Source organism: Mesocricetus auratus, unplaced genomic scaffold, assembly GCF_017639785.1.
Source record: "Mesocricetus auratus isolate SY011 unplaced genomic scaffold, BCM_Maur_2.0 Super-Scaffold_100018, whole genome shotgun sequence".
Classification (NCBI taxonomy): domain Eukaryota; kingdom Metazoa; phylum Chordata; class Mammalia; order Rodentia; family Cricetidae; genus Mesocricetus; species Mesocricetus auratus.
Window position 1 is genome coordinate 14,413,424 of NW_024429199.1, and position 17,351 is coordinate 14,430,774.

General features: G+C 41.6%; 1 protein-coding gene across 1 annotated transcript; it reads left to right on the forward strand.

Annotated features, from left to right (window-relative positions):
- The first annotated feature begins 6,932 nt into the window (after positions 1-6,932).
- Fabp7 (fatty acid binding protein 7) lies at positions 6,933-10,959 on the forward strand. The gene is made up of 4 exons (XM_005073314.4): positions 6,933-7,101; positions 7,591-7,763; positions 8,364-8,465; positions 10,633-10,959. Exons 1-4 carry the CDS (start codon positions 7,029-7,031, stop codon positions 10,681-10,683), a joined length of 399 nt encoding a protein of 132 aa, XP_005073371.1. The 5' UTR covers positions 6,933-7,028; the 3' UTR covers positions 10,684-10,959.
- Positions 10,960-17,351: the final 6,392 nt, after the last annotated feature.

Below are 17,351 nucleotides of genomic sequence, written 5' to 3' on the forward strand. Positions count from 1 at the left end.
TCTTGTTCCTACATAGCAATTAAAGCAGAATTTTACTGAATGCAGCAGATGGGAAGGAGCTGCCTGAGTCTGCACACACTGATAATACTGCAGAACACCACTCTTCTGGTAGGAAGCTGAGTTCTTGTGTAGTGAACTGAGAGTGTTCCTACAAATTTAGCTCAACCTGAAATCTCTCCTCTCAACTCTTTAGAGAGTTCTGTAATCATCTAATTCCGTATATTCAACCCTGTTTTGTTAAAAACAGCTCCAGTGGTCTCTTCAGTCTTCCGCAGATCCTGAATTAATAACTTCCTTTAACAGCTAACTGTCTGCTAGTTATTGCTTAAACCTTATTTTGATATGTTATGTAATTGCTTTGCCATTTTAACAGAATTCCCCCTCCCTAAGGCTATAACCACCTTGGTAGCTCCCTAGTTAACTTTCTTCTTAAACAAAACAAAGCAAAACAAAACAAAACAAAAAAAAACAGACATGTTTGCCTTGTTCATAGGTTTCATAGTAAAGGATAAACAGGTTTCAGATGTAACTTTCCATTAAATGAACACAGAAAAGTCTGTGTTCAGAACTTCTGTGTTTCAGACTTCTGTTCCCTTCCTATGCTGTTGTTATTTTGGAATTTTGGGAGTTCAGAGTTTTAGTGTTAATTTAAATGAGGTTCTGGTAAGCTGACAATTTATTCTTTGGTCACAAGCTCAAAATTTTACTTTTCTTTTGGTTGTCTTTAAGTATAAACTTAAAGGTGCATTTCATTGGTCTAAAACATATATCAGGTTCTTTGGACATGGGGAAAATATTTATGCCTTTTAACCCACAGTCATAGCCTGTGGTATGACACCAAGGTGTAAATCTATCCCAGGTGTTTTAAAGACACCTGCTGTTTTCGTTGCTGTGAAGAGACACTGAACACCACAACTCGTATGAATGAAAACATTTAATTGAGGAGACTCGCTTAAAGGTTCAGAGGTTCAGGCCTTTATCATCAGGATGGGGAGCACAGCGGCACACAGGCAGATGTGGTGCTGGAGCTGAGAGTCCTACATACTGACTCAGAGGCAACAGGAGGTCAATTGACATGCTCGGAGGTGTCCTGAGTATATGAAACCGCGAAGACCACCTCCACAGTGACCCTTCTCCTCCAGCAAGGCCACACCCACTCCAACCCACTCCAACCCACTCCACCCCACTCCAACCCACTCCAACCCACTCCAACCCACTCTCTCTCTCTCTCTCTCTCTCTCTCTCTCTCTCTCTCTCTCTCTCTCTCTCTCTCTCTCTCTCTCTCTCTCTCTCCTTTGCCCCTCTCACTCTCCCTTCTCCCCTCCTCTTCTTCACTTCTTTCTCTCTCTCCCCCTTTTAATTAACTCCACATGATTAATGTATCTCTTGGTTCGTGTCTCATCACGCCTGTAATCTAAACAAAAGAACAACACAAACTACCACAATTGTGTGTTCCTGGGAAAAGACTTATGTACTGTATCAACAAATCTGGCCCTGTGGAGACCAATATTGAGCCACTTCACAAATTGTCTGAAGAACTTGGCCAGCACAACCAGGGCACATCTCTATTCCATTCTTTCTGGCAGTCTTCACTTTCTCCTAGCAACTTGCCTTCTCTGCTTCCTCCAGGAATGGATTTGTGAGGTCTCCAGGGTGGCAGTTAACACAATGCTTCTTTACCCATACCCAAAAGAACAATAATAAACAAAAGCCTTTCCATATACAAATGAAAATAAGCCATAACAAGCAGACCTGAGAACACACCTGAGGGGCACTTTCTGTGCATATCTGTTAACATCAGTGTTCCCCGTTTTACAAGAAACAAGATTGTTCCTCACTTGCTTTAATGAGTTCACTATGCATTTGAATGTTCTCCTAGGTCATTGTTTTCTTTAAATGCTAAAGAGAAATCGAAAAATTATGAGTTTTAGTGTCCATCCTGTCAGAACATCATCTGTTTGCCCGGAACAGCTTGCCCCAACTGAAAAAGGCCCATTCCTACCTCCCCAAGCCCCATTTTCTCAGAGAAACAGCCAAAAGTTGAGTTCCACCCCGTTTGTGGGGGATGCATCATGGTCTTTCCCCTATAGCTGGCCCTACTCCTCCCCTTCCAAACCCTGCCTTCTCAGAGAAACTGATGGAAGCCCAGTTCAGGGTAGTGTGGCCATCCAAGACCCCACCCAAAAATTTAGCATAGTAGGAACCCACCTTGGGACATGTCATCATCCCACCCAGGCCCCTGCAGGGTATTTAAATCATCCCCCCTTTAGAATGGCCACGTGACTTCAGCCCCTACTCCCTTTCCCAAGTCACCAGGTAGGGCTTTGCTCAGAGTAACCCTGGTCTTTTATTTTTAAATTAGTCTCTATTTAGCTTATGGTGTCAGTAGAGAAACCTCCTATTATTCACTATCTATGAATGAAGCTATGTGAGGAAAATTCCGAGAGCTTGTGAGAAACCTCCAAGAAAACCAGGGGAAACTTATGACCTCCGTCGCTGCTTTACATAGGCTGTTTTGCCGAATGCGCTTTCAGGCCCTCCCAGGTGTAGGAAATAGGAGTGGACTGGCTTCAGATTACCCATCATCTGCTATTACTGTTCAGATGATGTTTCCAGGCATGGGTTGCCCTTGTGACTACATGCAGCCTAAATTCAAGTGGACTTTGCTTATTTGACCTTGCTTAACACTCAGAATATAAATAGTCTGAGGCTCTGAATGCATGAGACTTTAGTCTCATTTTAAAGATCCAGTCTCCCAGATTCACAGTGCCAACTAGAACGGCAACATACCTAAACAGTGATGCGTGGGAATGAAGAGGAAGTTCATTCCGTTTGCAAGGAGAAAAACACTGGGATAAAGAACCGGAAAAGACGATGTAGACAATGACATATCTTTCTGGAGTTTTGTTTCTCTGTGCTCACTATACTATGTTCATTCTTTTAGTGCTCATGAGCACACACTGTAGATTTCACCTTGTTCTATACAATTTGCACACTAAAATAGGTGAATCAAGAACTTGTGTTTCTATGGGGGGAGAAAAGACACTGAACAATGAATTGTGACCATGCTGAGCTAAAATTATGATATGTGGTAGATGGCATAACTGAAAGGTTCTAAAACGGTCTCCTGTGAGGAAATAATATCTGAGCTAAACACTAAACGACAGCAGAAATTAATAAGGGATTGAGAGAAGAGCTTTTTTGGCAGAGCCACTGCACATAAATACTCCAAGGAGGGAAGGTCCTGAAGCTTTTATAACAATCCTGGTATAAGAGAAACTGTCTTCCGAGTCACTTTGTCCATCTGGAAGGAACCTAAGAACTCCCTTTATATTTAATGTTTAATAAAATATGGTGAATAGAACACTTAGATGGTGGGAGGTGGAAACTTCAAAACGACAGGAAGCAGGCTGCGATCTTCCTTAACTCCAAGCACTTATGCACTGAGCAGATTTGGAAGTGGGGGCTGGGAAGTGTAGGTAAGACAGACAGATGAACCCCTAGAGTGCCTGTGCCCTTTTTCAGAAAAGGGGGCTGGTGTACAGTCTTCTCTACGAGAGAGGTACGCATCAATAGCACAATCAGCATAAGTCACGTTTCATTTCAACTATGAAGATGCTCCATTACGATTTTGTATAATTTCATAACGAAAAGGTCTTGAATGTTGATTATTTCCCTTAACTACCTGTGGGTGCAAGGATTCAGGCATCATGCAGGCCTGCCTGTCACCTGGCAGAATGCACACAGGCAGTACTCTGGCCAGCTCAGGGCTCCATGACTATTAGTCTACAAGCAGGTGCAAAGGACCCCTTTAAAAGAAAGACCCCCTGCCCACTTATGCTCCCTTTTCCTCTCTCTTTCCTGCTGTTCTCCTGGGACAGGCAGGACTTTGTCTGTCTCCCTCTTCTCCTCTGTCCTCTCTCTGTCTCTGTGTCTCTTTACCTCTCTTATCTCCCCCTCCCCTTTCTAATAAAATTTCTCACTTAAGCTCTGTCTGCCTGGCATGTTTGTCCCTGCGCCTTGGTCAACCTCTTCCACCTTGGAATCTACCAAGGTTCCCCTTGAGCTTTCTCAGAACAGTGGGAATTTTGCTGGACACATTGATCGTGATCGTGGTTGGCTTTTCTTTTCTTTTCTTTTTTTTAATCCAAGAACAATGCTGAGGATTCATGACTACGCTCTGTTTTCTTACAAAGGGGAAAGCTGTTAGAAAGCAGGCACCGAGAGACTCAGCCTTGTGTGGAGATTTGCCCCTCTCAATGCCCTTCTCTCCCTTTTTATTTTACTACTTAGAATAAATAGATCTTTATATTTATCTATTTCCCCTTGGCTTGCTGAAGATGGGGTTTTGGACACACACTTTGCCCCTGAGCTCCATCGCCAGCAGTACCAGCCATGGAAATATTTAGAGGTCTCACGGTCATTAGTTAGCATGTACAGGAATTAGCTCTAGGAGAAAGGTCAGTCTATCAGTCCATCAGCTTTACATCTTGATTTCATGAGGCATGTAAATTATTAAAGCCTCAGCAGAGTCATACATCACTCCAAGGTTTAGGGAGTTTGGGAAAAAGTATTTGTTGAATCTCTGTTAGTACAACACAGGTTCTGGTTTCTGCCATTCTCTTTAGAGACAAACATGCTCTTATTCCAAGCAGGAATTGTTCAGTGTTAATTAGTATGCTATATATGAGTACCTCAGATTTGCTCAGGTGTTGCTTGAGGAAGTCACAGGATAGATTGTATTTCCCCAAAAGTCTAATATAGATATCTACATAATAATAGTCCCTTCTCCATATCAATTAATCACCAAGCTGCTTCCTAATGGAATTAGATTAATATGCACTTTTAGTTAGGATAAACACATCTTTCTGTGATATTCTTAGTTTGAAAAACTGAGGAGATAAATTCATAGGGACGAACATTTCCACTCACGAAGCTGAGGTACCTAGCTCTGCCCGCCTCCCATGTTGTTTGCCTTCTCACCCTGACTCCTCCAAGTGTCAGGGGCAGGCCGCCTTAGGTGATGCTTCATGCTTTTGTCTTTAACTTGAGAACACGAATACATATGGAAGGGTTTAAACAAAAGGACAAGATCAGGTTGAGAATTTTAAAAAGAACTACACCATGGTATAATTAACAGAAATTCAAGATACATGCTTAATAAAATTTGACATATAGGTGAGATTATTTTAACCTAGAAAATGCAGCAAAATAGAGACTTTTTGCAAAAAAAAACACATATCCAACAAATAACTTACCGAAAATATACAAGGAGTGGCTACAACACCACAGGAAAAATAAATCAACTTTAAAGTAGAGAAAGTATTTAAATAGTCACTATATCAAAAATATACGAAGTACAGAAAAGCACACGAGAAAAGTGCTCAGTGACCTCCGTTGAGGAAAATGCAGACTTGTATTTGAAAAGGTTGCTTGTTTCTCAGAGGAGCTGCAAGAACAGGGATGTAGCTGTTTCTATAGAATCCGGTAAAGCCAACAGTGCATTAAAATGCTGAACTCTGGGGAAGCAAAATGAGCCAGGCCTTCACATTGAGTGACATTTTTGAGCATAAACTATTAGAAACAGCTGGTAGATGTTTGGCTTGTTCCTTTGAACAGGTTGGTGGAACTATTCACACACGTTGTGCTAACAGGCACGGAGCCAGTTCAGGTGTTTATTATGATAAACAAGTGTAATGTACTCTCACCTAGCTAGCCTAGCAATGGGCTGTGTTCTGAGCTCTGTCTTCTATATATGCTGTAGAATTGCACATATGTACTTTACTGTGAACCAAGGCTTAAGCTGGTTTGGCAGGAAAGCAGGGATCGTCTTGTCAGACACCTGGCTCTTCCTCTCTCTCTGAGCTGCAGAAAGTAGTGTTTCATTAGGGTCTACATCTACAAAGCAGGAACCCTCTCAAGATGAAGAGGAAATTCGCAGAGCCCCTCTAACTCCTCTAGAACCTTCCAGGTACTCTGCCATTCTTTTGCTACACTGTGCTGGGACAAATTATAGGCAAAGCCCTCCACATCCCCACCACCCCATCCAGTTCCTGTCTCCCTACCTATGCTAGTATCACATTTAGGTAGATGTGGCCTCAGGAAACCAAAATGTCCTTTGAGATCTTACTAATGATTGTCCAGCTTTTCCACACCTACTCTTTAGGCCGCTCACGGAGGTGAATGAGAACACTCTCCTCTTTGTTTCCCTACCTCATTAGTGAATCTAAACCACACTTGAAGGTTCCTTTTCCATTCTGGTCCGCTTCTTACATTCTTAGAAAGAACTACGGGGATCTTTAAATTCACTGCGTTTGCATTGAGAGCAAGCCAGACTGTCAGGTTTTATTGATTCTCTGAGTAGGTTTCAAACAGCGTGCATCCAGGGAATGCATTTTCACCTATCCCCTGGGTCTTTTCACCGTTCGGCATATTCGGGTCTGCATTTTGCTCTCCGTGTAAACATAAGAAAAATAAAACACACCATTCAGGCTCCTTTGTCTGAGAACTCTGGCATTTCAGTGTGTGGTTTTTTTTTTCCTTTAAGGGGGTCTTCATTTGCAGCCAGCAAGCTCGTTAAGGAAATCAATGTGAATGTCTTATTGTCTTTCTCTTTTCTTTCCCCCCAGTTTGAGACTGCAGTTGCCAAGTTTTTTTCTCTGAACCTGAAACACCCTCTCATTGTCGGATCTCCACACTCCGGCCCTGCTGGCTTCCCATGGAGCTTTCTCAGGCCTCAGGACCGTGCCTTGAGGACTGGGAGGACTGTGACCTACTCTGCTAACCCAGTGGCCTGAGCAAATCACCAGGAGGATTGGAGCCATCTGCCCAGCCCCTCCCCCCGAGACAGCCTACAGGAAAGAGGGACAAGTTAGCTATTCAAATAATTGGCTCTTTGCCTGCTTCTTTTCCAAATAAGAAGGCAGGGGCTGCTGCTGAGGTGGCCAGTGTTTTGGGGAATTACAGTGGTGGTTAAGACCCGAGTTCCTCCAGCTCCTGCCAATTTTCGGCTGACTGTAAAGGCAAGGATGGTGGATGCCTTCTGTGCCACCTGGAAGCTGACGGACAGTCAGAATTTTGATGAGTACATGAAAGCTCTGGGTAGGTACAAATAAGACTTGTTGTTCCCTTTTTAACTATGTATTTTGATTCTTAGAAATTTACTTGCTAGGTTTCTGAGAGACACGCTGAGCATATTGTCATAATATGCTAGACTGTGAATAGAATAGCCCACTTCGATGAATTTTTAATGTGGCATTTTCTTATCTCTTTACCCAGAACCAAGTAAAGGGATGATTTGATAATCTATGGAAAGTGTGAAGCTTCTGCAACTTGGGGGAGGCTATTCAATATTCCTTTGTGTGTGTGTGTGTGTATGTGTGTGTGTGTGTGTGTGTGTGTGTGTGTGCGTGCGTGCGTGCGCGCGCACGCGCGCTCAGCTGTTCTGTGGCTAATGGACTAATCATTAATCAGGTTTGAATGGAACCTATGCTTTAGGATTCTGGATTCTCAGAGTGGCAAGCAGGTTTATGCTTCATCAACTGTTCTGGAAGTGGCTGTTAACTGCCCTGGCTGCTTTTGCTGTTTCAGGTGTGGGCTTTGCCACTAGGCAAGTAGGAAATGTGACCAAGCCAACGGTGATAATCAGCCAGGAAGGTGGCAAAGTGGTGATCAGGACCCAGTGCACATTCAAGAACACAGAGATCAGCTTCCAGCTGGGCGAAGAGTTTGAGGAAACCAGCATAGATGACAGGAACTGTAAGGTAAGAAGCCACTTTTCCCCGGGGATAGGGCTGGTAGGAGTGGGAGATGGGAGGGGATAGAGTCCCAGTCCCTCTGCTTTGGAGATGTGGAAAGGGAGATTTTAGAATTTCCTTTCCAGGAGAGGGAACCAGAGTTAGCATCCCAGCATTACACAAGTCGTACACTAGACACGGAGTGAATTCTGTCGCCAAAAAACCAGCCTGTTTTTCTCTTGTCCAACATTTTTTATACTTTATAGCGATTTTTGCCCAGAAAGTACCCAACAGTGTTTATTCCAAAGACCGCACCATGTTGCCTCTCTCTGAGCACCACAGATTGACCAACTAAGTAGTCAGCCTCCCCCCAAAGCTTTGCTTAAACAGGGAGAGTGAATAGTTCTGTGTTTTCATTTTGGATATAGACCATGTTTGCAGCTGGTGGTATACATTTCAGCCAAATTATCGGTGACCACATTTTTGGATAACAGTGAAGTAATAGAGTTCTGCTAGGTTATTGGTTGTGTACTCAATGATGGCACTCTCCAAAAGTCCTATCATTGGATGTTCGTGGCAAACCAACTTCTACCTGTTAATCATCTGCATTTTTGTTGTTGGTCTCAGTCTGTTGTTCGGCTGGATGGAGCCAAACTTATTCATGTCCAGAAATGGGATGGCAAAGAAACAGATTGTGTAAGAGAAATTAAAGATGGCAAAATGGTTGTGGTAAGTACTAACAGTCCTTCATTTTCTGTCCATACCCCCTTCTAGCCTTCTTTCTTTCTTCCTTTCCTCTCGCCTCCCCTGCCTGACTCTCTCTCCTTTTGCTCCCTTAATTCTTTCTTTCATATCAGGTGCCCATCAAGGACGCTTAGTAAATAAAAACAGGAGGAGCAAAGAGATCAGAACAGTTGTTGCCTCAGCATGACTTACATGTACTTTTAAAATTATACGTTAATTTAGCCAGACCTATGTGTCAAGAATTGCCATCACAGGATAGCTATGCATCTCCAACCTTCACCTGAAACTTAAATATAAAATATTGTTCAGGAAGATACATGAAGATAGCTGATACTAAAACATAAAGTAACTGAATCTCAGAGAAGTTACTCATATAGATATGGTCACAGGAGCATTTTAAACATTTTATATTCCAGTTTATAAAAGCTCAGTGCAAATAATTTAAAGTTTAACAAAAGGTGAAACTTTACTTTCTACTAGAACTGATTGATGTTACTTCCTTGAAGATTTTTTAATCTCAGCTGAATTTTAAATATATGTTCAATGATAGCTAGACATGTAAATGTTATAAAATAGAAAAAAATTATATAATTTCTCTAGTTGTAGAAGTTAAGCCTTCATCTAGACTTATAGAGACAATTTTTATTTTATTAAATTACCACTTTTTCATTTGTTTTACATGCTAACCAGTTCCCCCCCCTCCTCCACCCCTCCTTCCCATCTGCCTCCTACCCTACCCACTTCTCCTCCTCATCCCTTCAGAAAGGGTCAGACCTCCCATGGGCTTCAACAAAGCATGGCACATCAAGTTGCAGTATAACCAAGCTCTTACCCTATATCAAGGCCAGGACAAGTAATCCACTATGGGGAATAGGTTCCCAAAAGCCAAATAAGTGCCAGAGATAGGTCCTGATCCCACTGCTAGGGGCCATGCAAACAGACCAAGCTACACAACTGTCACACACATGCAGAGGGTCTAGGATGGTCCCATGCAGGCTCCCTAACTATTGGTCCAGAGACCATGAGTTCCCACCAACCCAGGTCAGCTGTCTATAGAGGTCATTTTAAAAATAGAAATTTTATTTAACTGTTATTTAGTTAGCTCCTTGCTCTTGGGGATGCCTAGGGTTTCTTTACAGACTCCTGCTAATAAGATCAGAAAGGGTCTTTGTTGTTGCTGTTATAGAACAGCTTACTCTCTTCTTTAATAGTACAGCCACAGCTTTTCTGAACTGAAATACACTTGCTTCTTCTCATATGTCTAAGACTGGAGGAGCAGAAAGCAGTGCTTTCTCTTGAATCAACTAAGGAAAGAGTTCATTTCTGACAATCATCCTGAAATGGTTGTTTATGATGTCACCTTCGTTTCTTGCCTACCTATAGAAACCTGGAGCATGCTCAACTTTGGGAACTATTGAGTAAGATCAGGCAAGACTGAATTCTGAAATGGAGATTAAAGCAAAGACAAGCTATATTCTGAGAATCATACCAGTGCTTTAAAGTCATGGGCACACGTCTTAATATTTTCAAGTGATTTTATAGTAATTCTTCAAGTTCGGAGTTAGACATCCAGCATTCAATGCCACTGCCAAATAACCACCTGGGTTAGGTCCAAATGGGCTAAACATGGCAGTCAAAGTAGAGAGAACACTGTATAGGTGTGTTGCTGATTTTAGAATAAATCGTTACAGATACCATGAGCTCAGATGTTTGTATTTTCTGAAGAAATCAATCAAGATTATGGATTGAAAACTGTTAATGAAAACGTATCACAAATCTAATTCCCTTCCAAAGCTGTTAGTTGAGGCCACAGTGAGACACCAGCATGTGCCTTCCTTGAATACAATTTGTTCTAGTGCCCTTAATAATTTCACACAAAAGGAGTTTTTAAAACTGTAATTTCAAGTGCCACCTCAGTTTCTGCTCCCTTTTCATTTTCATAAACCTGAACAATGTGAGCATGTTTCACTCATTAAATACTTAGTGTTTCTTTTTGTTTGGTTAGGAAACAAAGAGTACATGCACTGTTTAGTGGTTGTAAGTGTCTCTGTTCGTCAGGATCAACACTGAAGTCATATATATGACAATATTAAAAACTTCAGCAGTGAATTTTTCTGGGTAAAAGGATTCAATTATCTCTTGACTATTTCAGACTCTTACCTTTGGCGATGTTGTTGCTGTCCGCTGTTATGAAAAGGCATAGAAGAGATGATGGTTCTTTGGAAGTTCGGTTTGCTGGAGTCTCAGAGCTAGCCAGCTACGCAGCACTGGTCACTCTCAGACATTAGATAGTTGTCGTTGATGTGGAGGCAGGAAATTACAGTTTAAAGACATGTGACTCCAAGCAACTCATAGAACTTTGATATGCGAAGTTACCCTCTTTTATAATTTACTACAGTTTTGTAATAACTTTTTATAAGGATGGGATGATTTCCTTTGGAATGCAAACCCAAGTGGAATAAAAAGGATAAAATAAAAAGTTGGCTGTTGTTTTTAATGCCATCATTCTGTCTAGGAACTGTCTATTGCACAGTTTTCAAGAAAATAGCCTTTCTTATAGCATAAGCTAAGAATGGAAAAGTAATACCTTGTATAAAATACTCATTTATAAAATAACTGGGTGACCCAGACAATGTGAAGATGCCACATTTTTTGTGGCTTTGGTGAAGAAACTTGAATTAGTAAATCTGGTCAGGACCTAAGGAAGTTGGTTATAGTGAGTTAGACTACAAAAATGACCTTTTGCTGTTAAAAATACAGTGCAAAAGAAAAAATGATGGACTTCAAAATGTGATAAAAATAGATATAATCCAGTGGCATACAATTGTAATGCTATTTACCAAAGTTTTTGAGTAAAAACAACTAAAAATAAAAGTTGATTTTGCCCTCCATTCTTAGCATGAATCTTCAAGCACTTCACTACACTGATCTTTGCTAAATCAAGAGTGTTCAAATGAACTGGACATAGAGAATCCATGAAAGTGTCCAAATTCCTCTTTTTCCTGGGGTTGTGTGGAAGAGATGAGGGCAGTAGAGCTGACCAAAAGAAAACACGTATCTTCTTGTAGCTGGTTTGTATTTGTGATGTATATACAAACAAAGGTGACTTAATCATTTTCTCAGCCTGTGATGTAAAACCAGGCAGGGAATGCTGTATGCATTCTACCAATGGAATAAACTCAGGGTTGGAGTTGCCATGCTAAATTCTCATGACTAGCCAATAATACTGAGAACAGCAAACTTCAGTGTTTCCATTTATATCCTCTTGGAACTCAGTATCTCTGCTAAGTTTCCTTCTAAAACAAAATTGCAAGATTTTATTCTGCTTATTTCTTAGCCAGCCTTTCCTCTATTGGCTTTAGTATCTAAGTGTCTATGGGGGGCATAGTAAAATTTTTTTCAGAGAAATATATAATACTCAATTAAATGTAGCCTTGTGATTTCAGTACATTTTTATAAGTGAACTCAAGGTCAAAATATAAATGTGAGGAAATGTCCTTTAATTTATGTAGTTCACTACAATGAAGCCATTAGCTGATTGCTATAGGACAGGCTCAATATTCCTTACCCAAAATACTTACAACAAAAAGTGTTTTGCAGTTTATGATATACATGTACATAACAAGGTATCTTAGAAGTATGATCTAAACAAAATATTATGTATGTTTCATATGTACCTTTTTCACATACTTGAAGGTAATTTTGTTAAATATTTCAATGTACTTGAATTTTGACTAGAATCTGCCATTTAAGCTCAGGTATGGAATCTCCCTTTGGTGGTATCATGTCACTTTGGGACTCTGGAGCATTTTTAATTTCTAATTTATATATGAAAGATTCTCAATGTAGTCAGGCAGTGGCGGCATGTGTATTTAATCCCAGCCCTTGGGAGGCAGAGACATGTGGATCTCAGTGAGTTTGAGGCCAGCCTGGTCAACAAAATAAGTTCCAGGACAGCCAGGACTATTACACAGAAAAACCCTGCCTCGAAAATCAAAACAACAAAGCAAAACAAGAAATTTTCAATGTGCACTTTAAATAAAATACTTTATGATTTGTGTATTTGTGTGTGTGTGTGTGTGTGTGTGTGTGTGTGTGCCTGCATGTGTACCACATATATGGGTACCTGCAGAGGCCAGAAGAGGGTGCCAGATACCCTGGAGCTATAGTGGTTTGAACCACCAGACTTGGGTGTTGGGAAGCAAACCCTGGTTCTCTGGAAGAGAAAAAATATCTGTAAGCACTAAACTAGCTCTCTAGTCACTCAATATGTACTTTAATTTAGAGCACAAAAATATGAAATTAAGTGTTTAAATGTACAACTATTGTTAGCACCATGGCACACCTGGCCCCACCCCTTGGGGACCTGACAGAGTGTGTCACCCCTTTGTGCATGGCAGGCAGTACCCTGGTCTGCTGTGCAGTCCCCTTAAGGGGTGAGACTTCTACTCTTTCCTCTTCTTCTTCCTCCCCTGTCTGTCTCTCTCCCTCTCTCTCTCTCTTCCCAGGAGGTTGCTCTGTGCTCACTTTCTCTCTCCCTTCTCCCCTTCCTCTTCCCCCACCCCCTTTCCCTCCCCCAATAAAATGTCCCATGTAAGTTCTGTCCCTTACCTGCCATGGTTTGGACTCAACCTGCCAAGATCCCTCCCACACAGAATCACATAACAATTATTACTGTCAAGGTAAGACTTTCTATCTAAAGTCACTGGTCCTAGAGAGTCTAGTCTCTTTAAAAATACAAAGTAGGACTTTGAGGAGGTGTTCATTCCACATCTTTCCAGCCACTGTCTCCACTGCTGACTCTTGCTTTGGAAGCATGGACTCTGGCCTGCGGAACTAAGGGTGGGCTTTCTCTTCAGCTCACTGTAATATAGCTAACACATAGCTTATTTGTAATCATTTCCAAAACACTAAGGAATGGAAAGGTGTTTGGGTGGCTTGAGTGGGAAATAACATCACAATAGGCTAAAAAAATGTAGAGCTGCCATGGTGGGTGGCATGTATATTTATAGAAGTAGTATTAATAGATATTTCTGTTGTGCCCTAATTCAGAACCCCAAAATCACCAAGAGACCCATTCCAATGCAAAAGCAAAGAGTGTTTTATTATTCAATGAGTTAAATGTGTTAACTCGGGTCTTATGTCCCTCCAACATGGTGAGTGGGAGTGAGAAGGTCCCATGGGAGCTTCTAGGCAGGGAATTTATTGGGTAGAGCCAAGGGGGTTTGCAACAGTCTCAAGATTAGTACACTTCTGGGATTGTGCAACCTGTCCTTTGTTGATTGGTCAACTTGTTGCTATGGCCTATAAGCCCTCCCAGGAAGGCTGCATGGCACTGTTAGTCACTACCCCAAAGCACAGCCAGAGCCTGCCAGCTAACTTCTGATTGGTTCCTTGCCACGTGGATGATATCTGACTTCCTAGTCAGGCAAGGTCAGGAAGCTCAGCACATTTTGTTGAGTCAGCTGGGTCTTTTCTGCAGCCTGTCATGGCTGCCAAAGCAGGGGACTGGGTGAGGTTCTGGTCCCTTCATTTCTATTTCTTAAAATTTTTAAAGTAGTTGGAACTCACTTTTTTTCAACTCAAATTTTATCTCAGATAATAATCTGCAGATATATTAACTTTTCAGCCCCAGACCCACCCTTTACATTATTAAAGAATTTACCATGACCAAGAGCATTCTGATCAAGAGATTAAAGGAATGTCACTTTGAAAATTTCAAATTCCCAAACATAAAACCCAAGCTAAAAGCTGTTTTGTAAAATTCAATCATAGACCACTGTCCTAGTTAGCATTAGCTGTCAACTTGACACAGTTTAAGTTCACCTCAGAAAAGAGGCTCGATGGAGAGAATGCCAGGCCACACTGACCTGTAGAAATATATGTGGGGGTCTTGATTGTTAATAGATAGAGGAGGGCCCAGCCCACTGTGGGTGACTCATTCCCTGGGCTACTGGTCCTGGCCTCCATAAGAAAGCTAGCTAGGCACATGTCTGTATGAGAGTCAGTACCATTCCTTCAGTTTCTGCTGCAAGCTCCATCTTGAGTTTCTGCCCTCACTTCCCTTAATGATGGACTGTAATCTATAAAAGAAACCTTTACCTTCTGTGGTGTTTTGAATAAGAATGACCCTGGTGGGTTCCTAATGTTTGGCATGTGGCACTATTTAACAGGACTAGGAGGTGTGGCCTTGTTGAAGTAACAACACTGGGGGGTGGGGGTGGGTTTTGAGGTTTCAAAAGTCCAAGCCAGGCCCAGTGGTGCTCTCTTCCTATTGCCTTCATATCCAGATGTGGAACTCTCAGCTGCTTCTTTAGCACCATGACTGCCTGCATGCCGCCATGCTCTCCACCTTGATGAGAATGGACTGAACCTCTGAAACTGTAAGCCAGCCCCAGTTAAATGCTTTCATTTGTAAGAGTTGCTGTGGTCGTGGTTTCCATCCACAGCAAGAGAACACTAAGTCACCTTCCATGAACTCTTTTGGTTGAGTGTTTCTTCTTGGCAACAGAGATGAAACTAACAACCACTGGCAGTCAGTCATCAGTATTCTTTCTTTTTGCCTTTATCTCCCATTTTCCCCTGGTTTACATGAACAGGAATGCTTGGGGCCTGGAGACTTACTGATGTAGGCTTCCATTGCTTGTACAGCCACATGTGGGACACTGGAGACAAGCAGTGAACTTCTTATTGACTAGAAAGGAAAACAACACAAAGTGAAGTAGATTTTAGAATTTCAAACATTTCAAAGATTTCACAATGTGTGCTGCATTTATACTGCTTCTTCCTGTTTTTGTTTTGGTTTTTTAAGACCTGGTTTTTCTCTCTGTAACAGCTCTGGCTCTGACTTTCTTGGAACTCACTCTGTAGACCGAGGCTGGCATCCAACTCACAGAGATCCACCTGCTTCTGCTTTCCCAAGTACTGGTATTAAAGATGTGTAGCACCATCAGCTAGCTTGCATTTTGCTTCTTAACTTAAAAAGTTATTTCACACCCGTTTACTTCCTGTAAAATGTCTTAGAAATTGAAAACAAAACATAACAAAAAGCGTGTGACCAGGCAAGGCAGCGCAGAGGTTTTCATCTTGCATTCTTGCAGAGGCCATTTCAGGTTTAACTAGAATTTGATCTCCTTCCTGGAGAATCCAGTGAAAATTTACCCAGCTCTATTTTAGGACCTGAGGCCAAGATGCCCCAGCTAATTTATCTTAGCTTCTCTTAAACCTACCCCTGTAGCTACAAAGTGAGATGCCAGGATATGGTCTTTGTCTTTAAAAGATTCTTGCTCTAAATGTTCTGGTCTACACTTAAAACCTGAATACCTAGCTGGGTGGTGTTGGTGCACGCCTTTAATCCCAGTCAGTAGGCAAAGGCAGGTGGATCTCTGTGAGTTCGAGGCCAGCCTGGTTTACCGAGCAAGTTCCAGGACAACCTCAAAAGCAATACAGAGAAATCCTGTCTCGAAAAACCAAAAAAAAAAAAAAAAAAGACCCGAATACCTGAGTGTAGTCCCAGTCAGCTGGAATAAAAACTTCCAGTTGCCTTGTAGAGTCCCCACAAGAATTAGCAAAAATATAATTTGCGTATTTTCTACTGAAACATTCACACTCAAGCTGTCTTACTAGTGATAATTTGCTCTCCGTGAACTTTCCTGGTTCACGTTTCCTATGCCCTTTAGATCACAGACTGAGAACTGCAGGGGCCACTTCTCCTGCCACTGGAAGTCACTGTGGTTCTTTTACTGTCTGAGTCATCCCTGAAAGCTAGAGCACATCTGAGGGGAGTCTGCCTGGATTTGGAAAGGGAGTTAGTGTTCACTTGAGAACCCTTTTCATGAGATACAATGGTTAAATTATGCAGGATATGAAATAAGGTTTTCTCAGATGGAAAATATGCTTGTAAAATACTTTGATAAAATTACTCAAAAATATAGCATAAAATTAATGTATTCTGAACCAAACATGTGTGATCCTAGGCTGGGAACACAGATGCAGGCTTCTCTAAATGATTGTTCCTACATGGAATAGGTTGTAGAAAATTGTATAGTTATGGAACAAAGAAAGTAATAAAGCAATATATTTACCAGTTATGTTTGTGGTAGAAAGACTATAAACCCACGTCGGTGAATCTATAGGGTTTAGATGTACTATTCTTGGTTTTAGCGTTGGTGGGATCTAAAGAGCGTAAGCTTAGTGATGTGTTCCAAGTTACTCTGTTAGTCCTGAGAGTGATACGGTAGATACATAAGTTAAGGCAACTGATTATTAAAGGGACCAAGATCCCAGGAAAATTTTGGCTTTGCACCTAAAACATCCATCTTCCCACAGTGAATACCCTGGAATTCAGCTAAGGCAGAATCTTTTAACACAGCACAGCTTCAAGGAACCAAGTTCCCATCTTTTATGATACTTCTCAAAGGTATCATCTTCACCATATAAATCCCACGCCTTATAAACTACAATTATTGGCTTTATTTTAAAGAGAACTGCATGCTCATAAACGTCAAGAGAAAGAACACAGAACACATGCCAAACACAGTTTGGGGATTAGGGCTTCTTTGCCAATATGGTTTGCAAAACTTCCTTTGGAGTGTAAAATCAACAGTCTCCGTGTATTTACCAGGTATATTGCATGAGGACATGCTGCAACTCAGCTGTGGGGGGAAAAAGTTCAGCCTGGTGAAATTGGGACACGGCTTGCAAACTCCACCAACCCATCACCGTGGAGGCTTGTGAAGCCAGCCCACTGCTGGTTCCATTCCAGGAGTGCTGATTCATCAGAGCCAGCCAGCCAGCCACAGGTGATTCATCAGAGCCATCGGGATTTGCATTTCTATCCTCAGTCCCCAGTAGTGCTGAGGAAATCCAAAC

What these genes read in the sequence shown, in the direction of transcription:
- Fabp7 (XM_005073314.4), top strand. Translation starts at nt 7,029, where the DNA reads ATGGTGGATGCCTTCTGTGCCACCTGGAAGCTGACGGACAGTCAGAAT. An exon ending in TGAGTACATGAAAGCTCTGG is followed by an intron (nt 7,102 to 7,590) that starts GTAGGTACAAAT and finishes TTGCTGTTTCAG; the next exon opens with GTGTGGGCTTTGCCACTAGG. An exon ending in AAGATGGCAAAATGGTTGTG is followed by an intron (nt 8,466 to 10,632) that starts GTAAGTACTAAC and finishes TGACTATTTCAG; the next exon opens with ACTCTTACCTTTGGCGATGT.